The 25,227-nt window shown below is 34.4% G+C and overlaps 1 protein-coding gene across 2 annotated transcripts in view; it reads left to right on the forward strand.

The window, feature by feature from the left end:
• The window catches only part of LOC149410014 (uncharacterized), a 139,261-nt gene that overhangs the window by 90,586 nt on the left and 23,448 nt on the right, over positions 1–25,227 (forward strand). For both annotated transcript variants that reach the window (XM_089648780.1, XM_089648781.1), the window contains exon 5: positions 24,334–24,483. In XM_089648780.1, coding sequence (XP_089504906.1) covers positions 24,334–24,483 — 150 coding nt within the window. The remainder of the gene's footprint in view (positions 1–24,333; positions 24,484–25,227) is intronic.

The following is a 25,227-nucleotide window of genomic DNA, read 5'->3' on the forward strand; positions in this document are numbered from 1 at the left end:
CAAACCATTGATAACCCCGACCAACTCCGGGTATACGTCAGTTAAGAAATATGAATATCTGATAGTTGACGCAATAATAACATAATTGTATAAATTTGTTTACAACATTTATACAAACTTATTGTTGACGTTTGTTTAATTATTTCAACGCGTCAAACATCTTTGGAAATTTTCACTGAATAAGTAAGTATAATTAATATTATGTTTGTATCTTTATATTATTGCTTTTGAATAACTAAAGTTCCTGAATCGTATTCATTTTATAGAAATTTTCAATCCATCTCACGCGTTACGAGGAAGCCACAAGCCAAAAATGTGTATATTCTTGGTATACCTTATATTGTAGGTAATAGGCATTAAAATCGCTTGACAAACGGAGTCTAGAAACGTTCAATTTCAAGCACAAAACTGGTTTTTATTTATTTTCAAAATAATTTTATAAGAAATCAAAAGATTAAATCAAACGAAACTGTCACAGATAATCTTAGCTATATTACTGTATTTTTTAAAAGTTGATTCCTTTACGCGTTCATAATTTCTATTGAAAAAAATAATTTTTTAGTAGTTAACGTTTATATTTTTTATTTGTACCTATTCTCCTCAAGCGAAAAGATAGGAAAACCTTCAATTTATCTAAAGCATATTTTTGGTATTCATAATGTACACCAATTCGTTATAAAGATTAATCAAAATAGTGATTTAGCATTAAGCTTCGCCTTAAAGATTCCGTCTTGGTTATTTATTTTGTTTTGATATTTTGTTTTTCTTATTTCTGATAATTTATTTGTTAACATTTCCGCGGTGATGCGTTGATTTGCTTTTTATTAACCATGACTCAATCCTTCAAAAACCGTTTACAAAAAATATCTAGGGGATAACTCTAAGGACGGGTTGTTTCGGAGAATTTGATCATCAAATTTCAACGTTCATTTTCATGTTCTGTTTTTATTTCAGTTTTGTCAAGCAACTAGCCCACAGTGATATAATAACAGAACTTGAATAGGACTTTCACGAACCCGAAAATGAACGTTAAAATTTGATGAATTGTTCAAATTCTCCGAAACAACCCGTCCTAAGTAACACAGAATATTAACCGTTCATACTAATTTGTTCGTCTATGGCAGGGAGGGGTAAGAGGCAAACAAAAATTACTTTTTTATGATTTTTTTTATATGAAACGTTAAAAAAGTGAAGTGACTGAAACGTTTTTATATATTTTTTGTTATCAGCAATTTTAGTTGCAAAAAACGTAAAGTGTGCTACTTTTATTTATTTTTTATGTTTACATTCAAAAATAAAATATTTCTAAAAATATGTGTTTATTTCTAATAAGAAAATTTGAAAGCGTATTTTATTCATTTTTAAAAACGGTTTTTGGTTTTCTAATACATTTAGAAATATTCAATTTATTTAAGCGGAAATACTCCGACATTCTGTCAATATATGGCGGCCCTAGGAGTTTTTATCAAATTTCAAAGATAAAATTCAAGTTCTGTTATTATTTAATCGTGTGCCTGTTGTTTCACAGTACTTGAATAGGACTTTCACAGTACTTGAATAGGACTTTCACAGTACTGAATAGAACTTTCACAGTACTTGAATAGGACTTTCACAGTACTTGAATAGGACTCTCACAGTACTTTAATAGGTCTTGCACAGTACTTGAATAGGACTTTCACAGTACTTGAATAGGACTTGCACAGTACTTGAATAGGACTTTCACAGTACTTGAATATTAACTTCAAACAACCTGTCTCAAGAGGTGAGCATTATCGAAACAACACATGTCGTTTATAGAATCGTTTCGGTAATAAAGAAACAGAAATATTACAATGAATAATCGAAATATTCGCTCGGTTGCTACCGAGATACATAATAAACGACATATCATCTTACATTTCAACCGCCATTTGCAAAAAATGGAAACTTTAACAGTTTAATATTGGATAACAAATTTTCAGTCATAATTTTATAGAATTATGTAATTATTATTGTTTATAAATTATCATTCATATAATTTTGCATTTATATGAATTATTTTTTTTAATAATATCTTCGTCTATATACAATGTAAATGTTCGTTTGTTCAAAATTTAAAATATCCGAAATTTCTTCACTGATTGCTTTGAAATTTTGACACACCGTTGCATTCGAATACGTGTGTGTTTGTATGTACCTGTATTATATAGATGTCACCTGTGACAGGTAAAACAAGTTTTTTAAACAGCGCCATCTGTTGGACGTAAAAGCAACACGCGCTATTGTTCCTCTGTCTGCTCAGACAGACTGAGCCACAGCAACTCGTGGCTGGGTACAACTAGTACATAATATTTTATTTATTAATTGTTATTATTAAGTGCAAAATAAAATACGGTAAACCGTTCTACGTCCTATATATCAGAATTATATGTCCGACAAAACTTACTCCTAAGGACAGCAGATCTATATGTTAGTAATCGTCTAATCAAACTTTCCAGGTCAAATCCGTATACTATGATCGCTCTTTTACTGTAACAGGCCGGCTCATCTTTTCTTTTCTCAAATGCGCTTTTAATATGTCTGCTCCATAGACATATGAATATTAGTAGACCTGCCCTAAGTGATTAAAAGCGTATTATCCCCACTCCCCATACCGGTTCCATTGGAGCCGGCTGGGCTCGCGTATGGCCTCAAGTGAAATTTGAAAACGTGACGTCATCATTCTTGTGCGAACTATGGTCGAGGCATCATCGGTTCATTTTACGAAATAACACGGCAAAATGTTGACTTGTACTATGAAAACTTGTAAAAATAGATGTGAAAAAGAGAATAAACCCAATTGTCGTATTACATTCCATATATAAGCATTATTTTACTTTATTTTAAGCATATTCACATCGTATAATATAGATCAGTTTTAGAAACATATACTATAACATCGAGAAACGTCTGGACGCGAAACACAAAGCTGGTTGGTTGCTGGGAAGTAAATTATGAACATTTATAAAAGTGTCTTAACTAAATACTTAAACGAAATATTCGACTCTGAAAATAGTACCGAATTTTTTTGCCGAATTTGGACTTCGCAAATTAGTTCATAACGTGGCGAGTAATTTGCGCTCCCATGTAAAAATGTCTATTCATTCAAAAGCAGATTTTACTTTTAAGAAGTAAATGGTGATATTATAATGCGAGATGCCTATTTACTGTCAGATTGATTTATTGACGAATCACAGTCAGCCTTACTCCCTTCGTTCTTCAACAGTTGATTTTACCCCTCGCCATTATCTTCTCGTCTATTAATTCCTATGTCTGTGGTCTGCTCAGAAGATTCTCATTTCTGAGCATAAACTGCCTCCTGTTTTATATTATGTCGTTAGTTTTAATATTCTTGTTTTTTCCTGTCTTGCTGTTATTCTAATTTTTGTCATCACTTTGTATAAACAGTATATTTAGTGTTATAATATTAGATCTGTATTGGGTAAGGCACACTGTAGGAATACTAGATATACGCCAATTATACGTTAAAACACTACTAAACCACATTTTTAACAAAAAAAAATTTCAACATACACAAAATAACACTAACAGACCAGTTAGACAAGCGTACAAAGAAAACATCAAAACTGCGACAGTAAATTCAAGCTTTGGACAAAGACACTACCATGCTATAAAAGCTTTCAACAGTCTAAAAATAGACATTAAAATTGAGGAAAATAAAAATAAATTCACACACAAAATTACAAAATGGATTAAAGAACAAAAAAGACAATATTACCAAAATGTCATAGCATAAAATAAAAATAAAACCTACACGTAACACACAAAACCAATATAAACACACATCACTCACAAACCCACAAGATTATATATTAAATGTATTATTTTATCTTATATTCTAGATTGTATTTAGATTATATTTTCATATTATAAAATGAAGGCCTCAGCACGGGCAAGCCACCCAGTGAGGCCAACATTACTGGAAAATTTTGAAATGTAAAAAAATATTGTACCAAATAAAATAAAAAAATTATAAGAACATGACCACTGATACTAAATTACCGTTTTTAAGTTTGTTATAGTTAAGCGAACGAAAGGTGAAGTGAAATGACACTAAATTGCGCTATATAAATACCATGTTATTATTATTTTATTATAAAATTAATCAATTTATTTATCGACGAATTTCAAATTGTGGGTACATTCCCAAAGAATTTCTTTGATTTTTAATCTGAAATTTCCCCGATGGAAAATGATTAAAACACACATTTTGTTCCGTCATTTAACATTTTATAGGCATGAAAAAATTCACATCGTATATTTAAATACAAGCTAGGCATTTGTCGAGAGTTTTTTCAATTTTCGCTTAATCTTAACCTGTTGTGTTCCACAAACAGTTCTCCAACTCGTCGTGGAAGGAGATTATAAATAATAGGTTCTTTGTGGTAAATCAGGCATTTATTAATACTTCGCGTATTACAATGGCGACTCGATAGTAGGCCTAACTAGAAGCTGGCTAAATGAGATCTGGGAATAGTAAGTTTGTCTGGGAGCATTCTCACTGGCCCTGGCGACTACTGGCTACTAGCTGCCATCTTACGGACTTCCAAGCAAGCTCTGCTTGCACTTGCACTGCCCTCTATGAGTGCATCTGTGAAGCTCTTAGTTAACTCACTTCTCAACAGCGCCCTACCTCTAACGTTCGTATTTACATATATCCCTTTCAAATCATCTTCTTCTTCCTTTTGAACGCTTAATACGGAGTCTTAAATGCCGATTCTAAGATCCCTTTCGGCTTTCTATCAAGCTGACAAGCATAATAACACAACAGTTGTGCTTTTGTGCCGATCACAATTTGTTCAAAAGCTAAAACGAAACTTACAATCGGCGTTTATCAGGGACAGTTTTATTGACCATTTGATAACGTCACATTCAAATGTAACATTTTCATCAAATGGCCATTTGACAATATCACATTCAAATGTAACATTGTCATCATACGGCCATTTGACAATATCACATTCAAATGTAACATTGTCATCATACGGCCATTTGACAACGTCACATTCAAATGTAACATTGTCATCATATTGCCATTTGACAACGTACATTCAAATTTAACATTGTCATCAATTCAGCTCCCTTTTTTTTTTTTTTACAATTTGACGGCCGGCATAGTCCAGTGGTAACGCATTGGACTGCCATTCCGAAGGTCGCGGGTTCGAACCCGGCGTGCGCAAATAAATTTTATTTGATTAATTTGTGTTATTTCACAATTAATTAATTAAAATAATATATAGTATATTTGCGGCACGTTCCAGAGTGGTAGATAGATACTACCAGTATCGCCCTGGTGTAAGACCACCATTCAGAATTGAAACGTTGCTCCAAATGGCTTTAGCCGTGTTTAGTGACTAGATCTGAATAGCCAGGTACTTCCCCACCTTCCTCTTTCCCTTCCCCACTTACCTTCAGCCTCACAACATCCCCCAATTGGGGATGCCATAGTCTCACTGGCTCCAGACGGGAGCAGTTGGGACTCTTGTGAGGTATTCACTATAAAAAAAAAATTAAAAAAATTAAAGTTTTCCGTTAAATTCCGATTCTAAGTCCGTTTCAGCGAAGAGGAGAGTTGAAGAGGACAACTATCATGTTGTTTAGCTTGTCAGATTATTACAACTTGACAGGAAGTTGAAACGCACCTAGAATCGGCTTTAACGGTGATTTTTCAAATGTCAAAAAACAAAATGGCGCTGAATGGCTACTTGATGAGTTTGTCCCTTGTGAATTTCTGGAAACAATTGGGCCTTTTTTAAATGTGAAACCGTACAAGAATCCCAACTGCTCCCAACCGTCTGGAACCAGTCAGACTATGGCGTATGGCGTATGTTGTGGGGCGACCTTCGTATTACTTGTCGAGAGCCTTACTCCTAGACCACGGAGGCATTTGCTTTAAGCTTCAGATTTCATCCACAAGGCTCTCTGGATTAAAAAAATAATAATCCTATAAGATATAATAGGTTTTCTTGATATAATTATATTTTGTTATCCTCAATGACGTTAAACCTGCAGTAGCCGGTTTTCAGCGGAGGTTAAGGTTTAATTTCCACTTAATTATTTAACAAAAATTATTATTCCGACATGCGTCTTTTAACTTCCACCCGTCATATTTTGCATATTTTCGTAATTTGAAACTCTTTTCACAATCATAATTATTACATAATAATATTCAAACGCGAATATTATACCGATTTTGGTGGCATTATTATTTTATGATAATATGTCTGCGATCATACAATTTTTTTGAATGTCAACGAATAATATAACACGTTGTATGTATTGATAAAATTGTCAAATGTAGAATAGCGATAATATATATATATTTTTTTTTAAGTATTTAGCATGTATAAATTTAATAGTAAAATTCTAAGCTAAATTTTGTCTATAAGTGTGACATTTTTATCCTTAACTAACTAAACATCACGCCACTTCCCCGCAAAGGTACGCAGAGAGGCCGGACCGCCAAGCAACTCAGTCGTGGCACATAGTCCTTGCCTCATTCACATACGTACTCTTCTGTTATTCCGACTCTTGACATGGCCCGACTCAAGTATCTGGTTCATTTGATCGTGCCATGTCTTCCTCGGGCGTCCCCGACTTCTCCTACCATTCACATTCCCTTCATAAATTCTCCTTTCTTAGTTAATTTGATCTACATGTCCATTCTTTGCAAATGTCCACATATCATCGTTTTGCACCCACACACGTCTCAGGGATCTCATTTCTACAGCATTCAGTCTGATTTTGTCCTTCATCTGCCAGTTCCCTGCCTCACTGCACTAAGCGTAAGCCAAATACTAAGTTTGGTGAACGCGCTTTCGGAGTATCTGGGCCGAAGGCTTGGAATAAACTCCCTCCGGAACTAAAATAGAATCCATAACAAGTCCAACAGAATTCAAGTCTAAACTAAAAACTTACTTTTTTAAGCTGTCATACCCTTAAATTAAATATACCATTCCTGAGAGAAAATCCAATTATATCCAATTTTACAATTATGTCCTAAATCCTGTATATAAATGCCGCTAATAAACAATTAGTTAATGTTAATTAAGTGTTAATCTCAAGTGACCTACCAGGTAAGTATGGTACTGTATATTATCTCCATATATAGTTAGTAGATCATTGAAGAAGTGTATTATATGTTTGTGCAGCACCCTTGAGGTGATTTTGCACAAAAACGGCTCTATATAAATCATCCAAATATTATTATTATTACATTGTGAACTGCTAGCTTCGCTTCTTTGGACAATTTTAGGTTAGTGCTTTTTCAATAACTTAAATTTTTTATTTGGAACAATTATATATCTACGTCTATTTAAGAAAATAATTTATTTATGTTTCCATAAATAAAATTGTTAGAGTGGTTAGTTACCTCTATTAAAAATAATGAATATTGCACTTAGAGTATCTCGAACGTACTAATTATCAAATAATAATCATAATGATTGGATTATTTGTATAGCGCCGTTTTCGTGAGAAAATCATCTCAAGGGCGCTTAACAACTTCATTTATGCATTTAATTTATTCCTATCACATAGACTTATAACTAAGTTTCATACTAGTGGCTTCTAACTAAGATTAATATCGAGTGATTTACAACTGAGACTTTTAACTACGCATATTTTTATGACCAAGTGGGTATTTATACAATACCGCTATAATATGATTTACAACCACGGCTTGAACTAGAGATTTACGACTAACATATATATTTACGTTTACAAATATAGATTGTTATGATTTCTGCCCGTGGTGTCAGTGGTAAGGTATAAAATAGTTTACGCATAATAAATGGTTATTACATTAAAGTCAAAGAGAAAATCCCCTGGACTGTGCAATGAAATACTACTGAGAAAAAACGGTCATTATTCTGAATACGACAAGTTGAAAAGGTGAGTCTTTAGTTTTGCTCTGAACTCAGATGAGCTGTCGATCGTTCGCAAATATGAAGGGAGTTTGTTCCAAGCTTTGAGCCTGCTACTGCAAAAGCCCAGTCTCCAAAATTGGTATTGTGATTGCGTGTGGGTACTGAAAGTCTGCCTATGGCTGTTGAAGATGCTGATCTAAGGGTTGCTTGACTAACATTAAAAATAGGTAACCATTACGCTGTTTTATTGCAGGGAAAGGCAGAGAGAATGGACCGCCACAGATCTCTGTATTGGCATACACTCCTTGCTTCACATTCATACATTCTCTTCTGTTGTTCCGGCTCAAATAGTATTTGTGACAATATGTCTTCGATCGGCGTTCACAAATTCATCTATTTTATTTATATTTCACCCATATTGCACTGTACTCAAGATCAAATCTGGTGCTGTTCTACTTATGTCAAAGTACTTAAATTAGGACAGCAAAAATACGGTTCCATGATAACTCAACACAGTGACAATTCAACACACTTTTAAAAAGTGATATAAAGTCATTAGAAATGATGAAATTTTTTTTAACCTAACCTAACCTAACCTACTTAACCCAGTTAATAAAGTTTTTGCTTCTTCACTTTCCATGACTTTATATACCTAACTTTTTAAAGATGTGATGAATTATCATTGTGATGATTTATCCGGTCACCCAAAAATACCACGTCGTGCATCATTAAGAATTCGGCCGCTAACAATAACACTCCTTATGTAGATGGCGATAAGGTTTGAATTCCCGCTCAACACCAGCCGCCTGTTTTGACTTATGCAAGAAAAAAAAACATCGCGAAAAAGTATTTTTATTTCATTTTCAAATCGTTACCGAAAAGTAGTTCGTAAGTAGGAGATTTTGATCTTTAAAGCAGTTTTTCCAGGCCCGATACTCTATAAATACCGTAAAACGTTCCTACTTTGCTCCTGCGAGGTAACTGTGCTCCAGTAAAATAAAAAGATTTGACTTTTTCTAGATGGAAGCACTCGCGTATTTTAGTCATTTAAAAAGTGAAATCGGTAAATACTATTCTTCCTTTGGCAACACTAATATGACAGATTGCCGGAAGTCGAACTTTTTTTGACATTCTCTGTCATGAGCTCTGAGTGTGAGCTTGCTGTGGTTTACGTTCTCCGTCAAAATCCATTTGCATCTGAGAATTTTTTGGACGAATAGAGATGAGTGTTATCTCATTTTATAAGGAATTTCATTAACTAATTGTGGACAAAATATTTTTTAATTTGGTGTGATATTTTTGGAATAATAGGATATTTTCGAGATTGGGTATTCTTTGCACATACTTTTGGGGATACAATGCTCCTGGAGCAATGTACCCCAATGGAGGAATTTATCCCCTAAATATGCAACCTCTCTTAGATCGACTTCCCTGTACTGGTCCTATAGATAAAGAGGCCATAAACAGTTCTTTCTTAGAGAACCTTCAAAACAAAAGAGTCGAATGGACTAACGGCATCAGCCAGAAAGGACATAAAAAGCTAAAGTTAGTTAGGAATGAGCATTGCAGAGCAATTACTAACAGAACCAGAAGAAAATATTGTGCAACAGATTTTATCGGAAACGACTGAGGAAATGGTAAACATCATGCCCAGCACGAGTTCCAGAAAAACTCGTAGCAATCATAGTTGTAGTGAGGCTAGTGATAAAATGTCATTGAGAGATTCGTCTGAAGGACTTTCTGATTTGGAAAATGAACCACCTAATGCTTTCGAAGGCCAAAATCAACTAGATTTGCAACCGTTTGTGAGAGAGGTGGGCCGGTATGTCATGTTTTTATACGAAGGAGAAATGTTTCCAGGGGTAATAACAAAATTCGATGGGAATGGGCCCACTATTTCGGCAATGGCCCGTTCATTAACAAATTGGAAGTGGCCAAAAGCTAAAGACGAAATTATATATAAATGGAGCGACGTCCTGGGATGCATAAATCCACCAAAAATAATGGGAAGACGCGAGTTTTACTCTGTACCCGAGTTAAACCACTTATGGGGGGTTTAACTCATAAATTTGCAATGTTAAATGTTATTTTTTGGAAATTTTATTGCGTTTTCTACTTGATTACCAAAGGACCATGTCTTGCTTTGTTGAAAATTACATTGAAAGTTATTTTTAAATTTAACCAAGCATTTTTTTACTATGAACCAAAGTTATGTTGATGAATCTCTCAAAAATATATGTGATTTTCATTTATAGTTGCATTTTTCTTAATCCTGGGTCATTTTCCGATAGCGCAAAGTAAAAAAAGTAACGTATTTTATTGCTCCATAGCATAAATAAACGTAAAACTTAAGGAAAAACAAGGTGGAGCAAAGTTACCCTTATCAAAGGAACTACTTTGCTCCAAAAACAAAGTTTTAAAAAATCAAAACAAACCATTAAACTTTTAAAAAATTCCTGTCTTGCTAAAGCTTAAATGTGCTTCTGATCGGTCAAACCAATATAAGAGATGTACAATACGCCTTTCTCAATTTACAATAAAATTTATGAAAGTGGAGCCAAAATTGGTGCAAAGTAGGAACGGTTTACGGTACCTATAAAAAATGCTCGATTATTTCAAAGGCCAAGATTTGTTCTACTCACAGTATTTAATTAAAGCATCTAAGCGATAAATATTCAAACCAAAAACAGATGATTTTGCATTTCTTCGTAGTTTATCATCTTGTAATACTCGAAACACGCAACACGTATTAGCTACCTTGATTTTAAGTATTAAGAGGTGACCAGATTATAATAATTAACGATTATCGAAATACGGTATAAACGGTTTTAAACCTAAGTGTATCAGATTAAAAAATATTACCCAACCAGCGACTTGGTGACCGGATAACTCATCAAAATGACAATTCAACACACCTATAAAAGTTATGAAAACTGATGAAACAAAAACTTATAGGTGTGTTGAATTGTCATTTTGATGAGTTATCATGGAACCCAGCGACTTAACTTAGCTTCTTATTAAGTTTTTTCCTCATTGCTGAGGTTATGACCCCTACTAATAGTCCAGATGAACCTGGCTCCTCCACTCCTAATGGTCCAGCGTTGTCTTTTTATGTGAATACCGCATATGAGATCAAACTGCCCCCAACTTTCCGGAACCAGGCGAACTATGGTATTCCCTATTAAGGTATGCTGCACGAAGAAAAATGAGCATTGTTTATTTATTAAGAATCTCTTCTAATTATTCGTAATCCGATTAAAAACGGGATTGCAGGCCCTTAACGAATGAGTTGATGGATTTCCTGATATGCTTTTAGTGAATACTAATGTATTATCCTAATATTTTCACATTTCGTCATTAAATTACAATCGTGATTAATAATAATAATTAATTTCGTCATTTGCCAAGTTGCGATGCCTACTCAGCTATTCCAAGTACAATTAATTTTGTGTAACAATAAACTCACTACTGACTATTATCATAGACATTCATACTTCGACTTATGACAGGTCTCTTATACAAGCTTAGTATAAAGTAGTTCTACTATTGTTACACTGGTATATATTTCTTTTGAATTTTGCACTGTCTTACAGCACTTATATTAATAACTGCATCACTTGCAATAGTGTTTTTGTTCACAAATTAATTGCTCTTAATATATTGCTATTATTATCCTGTTTACCACTGTACGCTTGTAATTCGATTATCACTGTATTGTAAAAGCCATTATATTGCGTTTGAATAAATAAATGCAACTCAATTTGAATTTTGACAATCGTGAGGCAAATAATATAAGTCGAAACGAAAAATAAGTTTTTTTTGCAATATCTTCCTGATTGCTAATAAAACTTACGATCCAAATTAACCTACGTGACATTGAGAACGTTTCTTTTTTGAGTTGGATCATTCTGTAATAAATACCAATATAGGAGACCTATTAATTTTTGCATATGTCTATTAAATAAATTAATAAATGCTTATTTATATTAATTTATTCACAAGCCTGTTGAGCCTCGTATGGCGATACACCCACTGTGGAGATGAACCGATACTGAATATAATATACACTAGAAATGCCTTGCAAATATATTGGAATGTAAACCAATTTCACCACTGTCCAGGCCATTTAGCACGAGCTCTGTCTTTCTTGACGAAATGAAAATTTAATAACTATGATGAAACGTAGTTCTGCATGTGAAATTTAAGGCGAAGCTTAATGCCAAATCACTATTTTGATTAATCTTTATAACGAAATGGTGTACATTATTAATACCAAAAAATATGCTTCAGATAAATTGAAGGTTTACTTATCGTTTCGCTTTAGTAGAATACAAATAAAAAATAAATTACTGAATAAAAAATATAAATGTAAACTACTAATTTTTTTTCAATAGAAATGTATGAACGCGTAAAGAAAACAACTTTTAAAAACTTCAGTATTATAGCTAAGATTATCTGTGACATTTTCACTTGATTAACTTTTTTGCTTTCTTATAAAATTATTTACAAAATAAATAAAAACCAGTTTTTTGCTTGAAAATGAACGTTTCTCGACTCCGTTTGTCAAGCGATTTTAATGCCTATTACCTACAATATTAGGTATACCAAGAATATACACATTTTTGGCTTGTAGCTTCCTCTTAAGAATCTCTTCAAAGTATTATTATTATTCAAGTAATCCGGTTAAAAACGGGATTGCAGGCCGTTTCCTGATAAAGCACGTTTTATATATTATTTATTTGACAAATTCCTCAATTCGTTATTATTTTTTTATTAATATAAAGACTTCTTTTTAAATTGATGTAATTTTTGACATGATTACGACTATCTTGTGTGTCGGGTCCATGCGGTTCCCACAACAACTGTACCATATTATTATTTGTCTATGATTTCAGATTTGAGTCCGTAACATTCTAAAATTTAAAAAATACATAATTATTATATTTTCATTACACATAATGAATTTATGCCACCATTCTTACAATAGTTGGTAGTGTGATGTTAAGCACAGTTGCCTTCTAAGCAGTTGATCAGCAGTTCAATCCTAGGCAGTGGATTTTTTTTTAACTCCTTAGGCTAATTTGTTCGGTTTAGGGAACAACCCATAGAGTCGATTTTTTCGCTTTTAGGAACAGCTCATATGTTGCGTTTCTCTTACCGTCATATTTGAAAAATAGAACTAAACGATGTTAGAAAGAGAAAACGCCAAGCTTTATATTCAAATCTAGAAGTTAACCACAGAATAATTAAAATGTACACCTCTATGAAACCAAAAGTTCCGACCCAAATTTGAGTTTTTTTTAATAATTATTTTTAATTATTGAAGACAATATTAGCGATTTCTGAACGAAAATCTGAAACAGAAAAATCGGAAAAGGATACGGTCACATCTAGGACTCGAACCCAGGACCCTTGTCTTTCCACACCGCTCTTTACCACTGCTACCATCTATTTAATTATTGAAGACAATGTTACCATCGCTAATATTGTATTCAATAATTAAATATTACAATTTGAGGTTTTACTAAATAAAGTTATTCCAAAAAATAAAAAAATATTTTTATATGAAACCATAAACAAGTGAGGTACCAGTAATGTTTATAATACATTTGTCTAATAAATAATACGTTCTTTTTTCACTATCAGTAATTTTAGGTCAGTGTTTAGACAAAAAATATAAGGTGAGCCATTTTAAAAACATTTTTTTATGTTTGATTTCAAAATTTTAATATTTTAAAAATTGTATGTTTTTTCTAATAATAAAATTTGAAAGTGTGTTTCATCAGCTTTCAAAAACAGTTTTTAGTTTTCCGATATGTTCAGCGGGAACATAACACGTCAATCGGTTTAATTGTTGGCAGATGAATCATTTAAATGCGAGATCCACGGTTAATTTCATTCATCCATTTAAGATATATTTCCAGCTAATAATAAAACTAATTTTATAAACACCCTAATATAATAGAACTTCCTCCTTCTTCTGGCGCTTGTAAAATTAGATTGTTAATGTTAATTTTAGTTATAAGTTTCTACATATGTAAATATATATTTTATTAAGATAGTAGTTATAGGCCTTAGTCGTAAGTCTCTAGATATAAGTCTCAGACGTAAGTCACTAGTTTTAAGTCAGTAGTTCTAGTGTTAACTATTTAAGAAATATATTTGTACAGCGCCCCTGAGGTGATTTCTCACGAACACGGCGCTATATAAATTAGCCAAATATTATTGTAAATATTAAATATTATAAATATTCCATTTATTTTAATTTTATGATAAGCGGAAATACAAATAAATTCTCCGACAGTATCATTCATCCTTAAGGCGATGCACTACGTCGTGTAATATTTTAAATTGAGCCGCTATCAATAACAACCCTTACGTAGATGGCGATAAGGTTTAAATTCCCGCTTAACACCATCCGCCTGTTTTGATTTATGCAAGAAAAAAAACAAGGCCAAAAAGTGCCCTTTATTTTATTTTGTGGATGTTGAGGCATAAATATTAAATTTTTTTCGATAATTTTATAAATAACTTAATTTGCCACATTACACAATAAAATCATAACCGAAAATGTGTTCGTAAGTAGGAGATTTTGAACTTAATGGCAGTTTTCATAGGCCTTTACATTATTTTTTTCTGGGCTTATAAAAAGACTTATATAAAAAAAATACTCGATTATTTCAAAGGTCAGATGTATTCTACTCGCAGTATTTAATTAAAGCATCTGAAACATTTCTAGGCGACCAAATTTTCAAACCAAAAACACATGATTTTGCATTACTACGTATGGCATCGCCTTAAGAAGTATAGCGGTCAATCTTTTCACAGGTCTGCACTGCAAAATATTTTTCAATTACTGATTTGCATTGTCTTTGCTGTTAGTTTAATAAACCATTAACATCAACCAAAATTAATATTGGGAATACGCAAACAAAAATATCACACAGCGGTTTTCTAAAGAAACTTGGTCGTTTGCATTGCACGAATCCCTTGTGAACATTATTCACAGATAAATAAATGAATGTTTTAAAATGGACACATTTTCCATATTAGCGTACACATGTAATATTAACAATGATTCTTTGTACGAGCCGCTAATAAATACGACCATGCCGAGATGAAAACTTTGGAATAAACGCGAGCAACAATAGAAATAAAAATTAACACCCATGACAGAAACAATGAACATAACAGACATTCCGTAAAAATTAATAAGTACATTTTTTTCAATGATAAGTCTTTGGAGCAAGAGTGCGTGTTTTTCTACCAGGAAATACGTATTTTATTATGTGTGATCTTAGGTCATCAATAACACAATATGCTAAAAATGTTTTTAAGAGAGAGACAAATATTACCGGGTTGCGAATAACCCCGACGATGTTTGAATTCCTTCTAATAACAGTAAATATTCATATACACTGTAATAAAAATCATCCATCATCGGGACAGATGTAAATTACACATCTTGCCTGATGATGGACACTGCCATGCTGTCCGAACCGTTGGCTGAAGAAGGAGGTAGCGCATCACGGCATAATACCCCAAAAACAAATCACTATTTCACTGTACATGCTTAATACTAGTCTCACACGAGGGCTATACTATAAATGCGGTATTTGGGCGTGGTCTATATCGTGGGGGGGGAGGTCAAACACCGCATTAGAGTACAGTCCTCGTGTGAGACTAGCATAATATCCCAGCTACACTACTCGCGAAGTTGATCGAAGTTGACCGAATACGATAGTGTGGGCACGAACTTCGCTTCGCTTCGGGCAAATTCGCTTCGCTTCGCCCGACTTCCGATTGTTGTCGGTAAATGCGCCCGAGTCAAAGGACTCGAAGCGTCACGGCATAAATAAACCAATCACTGACTGGTTGGACTGAGTTACTCGCGAAGTTGCACGAGTGTGTGGGCACGCACTTCGAACTTCGGCTAACTTCGTCGAAGACTTCGTCGAAGCGTCGAAGCGAGTAGTGTAGCTGACACTTAATGAAATTTGAGGTAGATGTTGTTATTTTCCATCAAATTAACCGTTGGCGCTAACAGAACATTGTCCAAAGAAGCGAAGTGCTGCACAATGGAGTGCTGGTACTTACCCTGATGTATGGAAGTGAGGCATGGAACTGGCAGAGAAAGGATGAAAGCAGACTGAATGTTGTAGAAATGAGATCCTTGAGGCGTATGTGTTATAAAACCATGTACGATCGTGTGAGAAATGTGGAGATCCGCAAAGAGTGCAAGGCTGATATAAGCGTAATGAGTAAGCTCTAGAAAGGGACGCTCAGATGGTTTGGGCATGTAGAGCGAATGAGCGAAGAAAGGAGTGTAAGGAGAATATACGATGCAAATGTGAATGGTAGCAGAAGTCGGGGACGCCCGAGGAAGACATGGCACGACCAAGTGAATCAAATACTTGAGTCGGGCCATGTCAAAAGAGTCAGAATAATAGAAGAGTATGTATGAATGTGAATGAGGCAAGGAGTGTGTGCCGAGACCGAATTGTTTGGCGGTCCGTCCTCTCTGCCTACCCCTGCGGGGAAACGGCGTGATGGTTAGTTAGTTAGTTATATGTGTTTCCTACATAAACTTCTGCTACCCCTAGCATAAATACACTTTTATAATGATTTCCATGTATTAATTTCTAATTTAAATTTTGCACACTTTACCTACAAAACAAGAGGAATGTAGGAATGCACGTGAACTTTCAAAAAACCACCCATTCCCCCTTATCCGCCCTTTAAATAATATTAATATTTCTTGATGAAATTTTGCACACTTTACCTTAAAAACAAGAGGAAAATTACTGTCTGATTTATTATCTTCCCTTATCTGATTTCGAAAAAAATATGCTTTAAGCCCGGGAAACGCCGGGGAAATCTAGTATTATATGTTTGTACAGCATCCTTGACGAAATTTTTCACAAAAACGGCGCTGTAAAAATCATCCAAATATTGTTGTTATTCAGTCAATTGCACGGCTTTAATTTAATGTTGTTGATGAACGCGCTCGTATCATGTGTATCATTGTTCAAGTTGTAGTTAACCTTCGACGGGCCCGTGGCCCCTAAAGACTGACTGACACTTTGGGGGCCGCCGAAACAAGAATACCTGCAATAATACTATCTGGGTTGAAAGTTTATACGACGCATGTACACTGTACAGTAGTTCCTAGCAGACACGTAACGAGGTTACGACCAGAACTTTAGGTATCGCATTGGCGAAGTGTAGCGTTGATACTGTTGTATGTAAGGAAGCTTTTACATACATGTTTAAAAAAAATATATATATCTGTATTACTAATAATTTCTAATAAATAATAAATATCACGTCCTTAGTAGGTATGTACAAAAATTAATAATAATAAGGGTAACGAAACAAGTAGGTAACTAGCAGTGGCGGCTGGTGAATTTTTGGTGTAGGTACTAGAGTTTGAAATTACAAAAAATAGCATTACTGATGTTGTAGCTGAATATGGTTTTTTTATATAAAGATTTTCAGGAAATTTAAGTTTGGCCGTGCGCCAAAAAAGAATATTTTCAGCTACAACATCAATAAAGCCTTTTTTGTGATATTAGCACTCTAGTACTTTCACGAGCCGCCACTGGTAACTAGCGCAGACCCGTGAAAAATCACGGATAGTCAGAATTCTCGTCATATCGGTTCCAATAATTTTGAAAGGTTATAGGTAAAGTCATAAACAAATGATCGTATATAAAATTATTGTAATTGAGTGGTCGTAACTCATAACTCACACTAATTTTTATTTGAAATAATCTGTGGATACTTGAGAAGGATTATTACTGTGCAGTTATTGCACCCCATATTTCCCCAAATTAAACACTTTTAAGCTTTTAAATAGATAATAATTTTATTGTGAACTATCTAAGTATATGGGAAAAGTTTTAGTCACCCCAACAGGGCGGCAGGTATATTGATGGGAAAAATGTTTTTGTATGAAAAAACAACCTAACATGTTTTTTGTTGTTTGTTTTTGGGGTGTTATGCCGTGTTGCGCTAACTCCTTCTTTTTTTTTTCTTCTATTCAACACGGCATAACACCCCAAAAACAAACAACAAAAATGCTTTTGGCCGTGAGAATCTAAAAACTTACCAACCTAACATGTTTTTAAAAAATGTGCTTCATGATTGTAAACTTTTAAAAACTCTAAATAAGCATTGAGGCGAAGCTTAATGCCAAATCACTATTTTAATTAATCTTTATAACGAATTGGTGTATATTATGAATACCAAAAAATATGCTTTAGATAAATTGAAGGTTTTCCTATCGTTTCGCTTGAGTAGAATACAAATAAAAAATATAAATCACTCAATAAGAAATATAGATGTAAACTACAATTTTTTTTCAATAGAAATGTTTGAACGCGTAAAGGAAACAATAAAAAATACAGTATTATAGCTAAGATTATTTGTGATAGTTTCACTTGACTAACTTTTTTGCTTTCTTATAAAACTATTTACAATTTAAATAAAAACCAGTTTTTTGCTTGAAATCGAACGTTACTAGACTCTGTTTATCAAGCGATTTTAATGCCTATTACTAGCTTTAATTTTTAAGAAATATAGCATTTATTATTTATTATTATATTACTTTTATAGCTTTACTTTTGTGTTTTCATAACGTTTATAGCTAAATAGGATAACGTCAAGGAATGGGAGTCGGCAAGAGAGGAAAAACAATTAAATTAGTAATATCACTTGAAACATGTTTATTGTATTATTGATTGAATCTCAACATGGCACATGTTCCTACAGTAGAGTGTGTCATGTTCGTTCTACGATCTGTCAATACAAGATTATAGCGACTAAAAAATATTTTTTATTATCGCTAAAAACACCATTAATCGCTTTAATTCGCGATAATATCGCCAATGCTATGAATGGGTGACTCTTCCTATTATCTACGATATAAGGTATACCAAGAATATACACATTTTTGCCTTGTAGCTTCCTCTGGTAGGGATACACACTGTTCACGCTGTATCTGATTCATCGTACATCCTGTATACCTAATATTACCATAACACCATAACTACCTCCAAAGGCTCGTAAACATGCGATATTAACTCCAACGTGTTTTATAATAATGTAATAATAATATGCTAATGTTTCCGTCTACCAAACAGTGTAAAATTTTTAAGTGCAAATCCAAACACCACTATATCATATTTAAATAGTATAAAATATACGCGTCTGTCTGTTTGTGCGTCTGTCGCTTAGTTATGTGTTGGATATTGATAGAGTTTTTACTATTATTTAGACAATTTGTTCCTGAAGGGTTATATATAAAATACATTCATATTATATTTATATAAAGTAGAGAAAAGTCAATGTTAGAGGGAGCGCGCTAATAATTAAGCGAAAACGGTGAAAATATTTAATAAAACACGTCTTGTTTGAAATAGAACTAAAATATCACGACAAATGCTTTAGTTGCATTTAATGATACACTGAATTTTTTCATGCCTATAAAATATTGAATAACAGAACAAAATGTGTTTTTAATAATTTTCATGCTTACTTTGCGATTTTTTTCTATCGAGGGAATTTCATATAATTCGTTAATTTTAAAACGCCGAAATGTTTTTCGGCATTACAAATGTATAGATATTATCTTCAAAAATAGCATATATAATTTTTGGAACTTAAAAACTTAAAGAGTTAACGATGAACTTGTTATAAATCGGTGGAAATTAGGTATGCGTGGGCTTAAAATTAAGATAGGGGAATCTGTCAAACGGATGTTTTTTCAGGTATTTTGGGGCTCCAGACCAGAGGTGGCTGCCAAATTCAATAGTGGGCGCACTTGCGAATTGTACAGGACCAGCAGTTGTGTACTATCTGCAGTATCTGCGGTTCTTGTACAGTACACCCAGCTTCTATGAGGCTAACCTGACTGGCTTCGACGGAGCCATAATTATTGATAGAATGCATTGTCACCGACAACGAGTCTACTTAATTTAGTAGTCTGCAGAAAAACCCGTGTAGATTTTGTGGATTTGTTACTTATCTAAATATTTTTTTGGTGCAGGCGGTGGGCATAATAATTGGGATGTGCATCTCGAGATATTCGATTTTAATTTATTCGGCAGAATAATGAATCCTTAATCGAAGGATTCAGTGCCACTGAAGAGTAGAAGTGTGTCGCGAGCGTGTCAGTGTGTCCGAACAAAGCTCAATGTTTTTTTACTGGTCAAAATTGAAGTCGAAATTATTTTCAAATATCTTCACCTATCGGATTGAATCACCGATATAATATGGTATTTGTAAAACTTTCTTAAAATAATTGAGTTATTATACAGACTAAACTATTTATTCATATTCATATTGCATATGTACGGGCGCAAACCAATAATTCGTCTTAATAATGCAAAGCATAACTTGCAAAAAGTGTATTTTTATAAAAAAACTAGCTGTACCCCGCCACGCGTTTCTGTGGCTCAGTCTGTCTGCGGATAGAGATACAATAGCGCGTTTTGCTTTTACGTCCAACAGATGGCGCTAGTTTTAAAATTTTACCTGTCACAGGTGACGTCTATATAATATAGGTATATATCTATAAACACACGCGTATTCGTTGTCTAAAAATTTCAAAGCAAATCGCTGAATAACTTTCGGAAATTTAAGATTCTGAACAATTGAACATTAACATTTTTATTAATATAGGTTAAATAAGCGACGTCTATGAATGCGTAGATTATAAGGGTACGTGCAGTGGCGTAGCTAGGTAACCAAGGGCCCTGGGGCAAATTAAAAAATGGGGCCCCACTGCTATGTAAACTGATTAGGTTTTATCAAATAAAAATATGAAATATACAAACACTTTAAAAATGCTAAGCTACTTAAGCTCTTTTTTGTGCACTGCAGACTGCAGGGCAGGTAATAAAAATATTAAACAGTAACAACATAAATTACAATTAATTCTTGGTGTAGGTTTGGCTAATAAAACGAAATAGAGAAGATTCGAGGGTTTATTATATAAAGGTCGGGCCTACGAACTGACTAAATAACAATTATATTTACAATTTTTTCCTAGCTTTAGTTTTCGCAAAAGTATCAATGACTTCGTTTAAATCCAGGCTTGATGCGGTTTTGTTTTCAATTACTATTAGCGATAAATGTCGGAGTCGAGTTTGGCCCATCTTATTTCTTAAATAATTTTTTACTATTTTTAATTTGCTAAATGACCTTTCAGCTGCTACAGAATAGGGCAGGAATTGTAAAGAATAATAACATTGCTGTAAATACTTCCGTTAGGTCGCATTCTAGCACTCCATATTTGCTCATTATTTCCTTACATAATTGGTGAACAGTCCATGCTTGAGTTAGTTGAGGTAAAACTAGATGGTAAATATTAATAAATTGAAGTGAAAAACTAGGGCCTATTATATCTGAATATGAATTCGTCACACTTTTGTAATAAAGTTGCTTCATCAACATGTAATAAAAATGTTGGTGTTAGAAAATCGAATATATGACAGACTGCACTCATACCAATAAAACGTGTATCTAATTGAGATATTACTGTGTGTAGTACATTATTGAAAATCTCAATTTTAAATATTTTTTCTCGGCTTGGAAATCGGTGATCAGCAGCTAATTCATCAAAATGTTTTTTTAACTTTTCTTTGCCTTTTTTCTTGAAAATGGGTATCAATACCATATTTTTTGCAGTTTCACTGGCTTTGCACTTGAATAATTCGAAATCATTTCTATAAATTTGCAACTTTGCTTTGGTCTCTGCTAAAACTTTACTCGCCTCGCCCAAATTGATGTCGCATTTTTGTAAAGTTTTGGATGCATAATTGATGTCGTTCAATACACTGTGCGTGAATTCGCAAAGCAACACGAACTCGAAATTTAGCATTTTTGTTTTAATACTCCCTGCTTCACTACGCTCCTCTTTATTAGGACTCTTTAGAACCATTTCTGATAATGCTTTGATAATATCAAAATAACGAAGTTTTATTGCAGATATCGTATTGACCCTAGTGGACCATCTAGTCTAATTTAGTTTTTTTAGAGTGGTGTCCGATTCGCTGGTGAATTTTGACAGTAGATCCCAACGTTTGATGTTGTTTCCTGAATTTAGCTGAATTTAGGGGAATTCCCTAGGCATAACTTTTGAATTTCGCTCAACTGATTTGTCATGATTAAAGTGGGGTTGCAAGTTGCAACCTGTCATATTTATTTTGAAAATGGGAGAAATTTCCAAAAGTTCAGTTCCATCGAGATTTCTGATAAGGATTCGAGGGCCCCCTGAGCTTGAGGGCCCCGGGGCACTGCCCCGCGTGGCCCCTAGGTAGCTACGCCGCTGGGTACGTGTACATATGCGAACCGAAACGCGAACCGTACCACGAATTACGGGAAAGGAACGAATCAACTGCAAGCGACGTTTCGCGCCATTTGCGGTTGCTTCGTTTCTTTCCCATAAGTTGAGGTTCAGTTCGGCAGTTCGGCTCGCGGATGTATACGTAGCATAACGTACGTTACGGTTTACCCTAAAAGATAAAGTTTTTGTTAGGTTAGGTTATTATTTTGTTATTTTTCTTCACTTTTCTTCAATGTTCTGTTTTGTCGAGGAGCTTGGAATTGTCTATTCAGTGGATTTAGTGGAAGCCTTACTCAAGGATGTATAGGTTGTCGTGTTCTACACCGCACGCCTTTTTATTGTACCAATTTACCAATTTAAATAACAAATGACGTAAACGGCCAACAAGTACTTTTACGTGATTAAATTGGGAAATGAAGATTGTCCATTTTTGAGGATGCATTCATTGCATAGCAATAATAAAATTGTTTGCGTCCGGACCGTATTATCTGTAAAAAATCTAAAATACGAAAGAAAAATAATAAAAAAACGCTTTGGGTATTTGTCCTTGTGGTTTTTCTAAGAAAATTTAGTTATTCCAATGAGATTCTTTTTACCTGAAGTGAACTATTTAAAATCGTGTCTTAACAAACTAACTAATTAACCATCGAGGGTTAGCAGAGATGACGGACCGTCAAATAACTCGGTCTTGGCACACACTCCTTGCCTCATTCTCATTCATACATCGTCTCATACATATCTACTCTATTATTCTGACTCTTACATTGCCAGACTCGCTTGATCTCTCGTCTTCCTCGAGCTTCCCCGACTTCATAAATTCTCCTTAGATTCCTTTCGTTCGCTCTACATGCCCAAACCATCTAAGCGTCCCATTAGTAATTTTATTCATTACGCTTATAGCAGCCTTGCATTCTTCGCGGATATCCAGATTTCTCACACGATCATGCATGGTTTTAGCACACATACGCCTCAGGGTTTTCATTTCTACAGCATTCAGTATTTTTAAAAAGTTTTCTCTGTCTATGGGCGGACTTTTGGTATATAATTTTAAAGATTTCTATACCTAGGGGTTGGGTTGGGTTAGGTTAGGACAGGCAGGGCCGGGCCTATGCGGACGCAATTGGAGCAGTCCACAAAGGCGCTGATCGAGGCCTCACCAACACAAATCATCCAAATATAATTGCAGTAATCTCCTACCTAACTACCCAACTACCCAGGACCCAGGCGTCTACCGATTTTGACAAGGGGCCATACTCATGATAAACGCACTATGTAGAAATGAGAATATACAGGATTTTCCAATAAGAGATGATATTTTGATATTCAATCGTAAAAGATCAATGGTTTCGTTGCTTGTGTGGCACGTAGCGCCGTCTTGTTGAAAGTAAACGTTGTCCAGATCAATACCATCCAATTCCGGCCATAAAAAATCATTAATCATCTCTCTATAGCGCAATCCATTCACCGTAACTGTTGCTCCAGCCTCATTTTCGAAAAAGTAAGGTCCAATGACTCCGCCGGATCATAAACCGCACCAAACAGTCACACGTTTAGGATAAAAAGGCTTTTCAACAATAACTCTTGGTTTTTCCGAGCCCCAGATGCGACAATTTTGCTTGTTGACGAAGCCACCGAGGTGGAAATCGGCCTCATCACTCAAGATGATTTGCATTTGATTCACTCAAGTGAATTTTAATAATTTCAATGCGTTGTTGAAGCGTTTATCGTTCCATTTTTATTAATGGCGTAGGTTCTACTTTTCAAATGTCAAAAATGACAGCTTCAAAAGTAACATCTACCGAAATAGCGGGCTATTCAAAATAACACCTCTTATTGGAAAACCCTGTATTAGAATTTTTTTAAACACGCGTTCCGACATCGCCATAACACATTCGTGTTTTACTTACAACCTGTCAATTCATTCGTTAAAGGCCTGCAGTCCCGTTTTTAACCGGAATACGAATAATTTGAAGAGATTCTTAATAAATTGTAAGTTTTGTCCGTGTTGGCAGCCTGGTGAGAAGTGGCATCAACGACAAGTGAGCTGCTTTTAAAGCAATTGTTTGTTTGTTTCAGGTTTTCCACCTACGAGACGTGCGCTGGGAACGACCACAGTTCCTGTCCAAGTCCTTCCTCGGCTTCCTGACCTTCAACATCATCAGCTACACACTCCTGGCCGCCGAGGTGGTCACCACAACCCTCGCTGATACCTCCACAGAGACCAAGGTAGGCGAGCAGATCTGAATAGCCGGGTAGCCACATCACCAACTTCCTATTCCTCTTCCCATTTACCTTCAGATTACTTTTGAGGACATCATACAAGATGCTCTACAGACGTCCCATACAAACACTCATTTCCGTATTTGAGTAACTCATACTCATTTTGTAATCGTGCCCTACACAACACTACTTCAGATTAACAATTAGGGACGCTATATGGAAGCAAATCTCTGGATACAGCCTTCATCAAAAACTATCGAAGCGCCGCAATAGCAAGGGAGCCAAAATAATATTCCACCTTTCTTATTATAATGTTCAATTCTAGGATCTCTTATTGAGTCTTTACTTAAAGATAAGGAAATCTCTGGGTGAAACATTATCGAAGCGCTGCAGCAACAAGGGAGTACAAATAATATTCCACACTCCTTATTGCAATGTTACATTCTAGGATATCTTGTTTTTTCTTTGAAAGGAAGCTAATCCATGAATGCACCATTCAGCAAAATTTATTATCAAAGCGCTGCAATAACAAAGGAGTCCAAATAATACATATTCAATTCTAAGATCTCTTGTTGAGTCTTTCCTTGAAGGAAAGCAAAGCTCTGGAAGCATTCTTCAGCAAACATCAAACTGCCGCAATAACAAGGGAGCCCAAATAATATTCAACATTCCTTGTTGTAAGTTGTAATATTCAATTCTTAGATCTCTTGTTAAGTCTTTCTTTGAAGGAAAGCTAATCCATGGATGCAC

The sequence above is a fragment of the Hesperophylax consimilis genome, chromosome 28 (genome assembly GCF_061612785.1).
Source record: "Hesperophylax consimilis isolate HC1 chromosome 28, BYU_Hcon_1.0, whole genome shotgun sequence".
Lineage (NCBI taxonomy): Eukaryota > Metazoa > Arthropoda > Insecta > Trichoptera > Limnephilidae > Hesperophylax > Hesperophylax consimilis.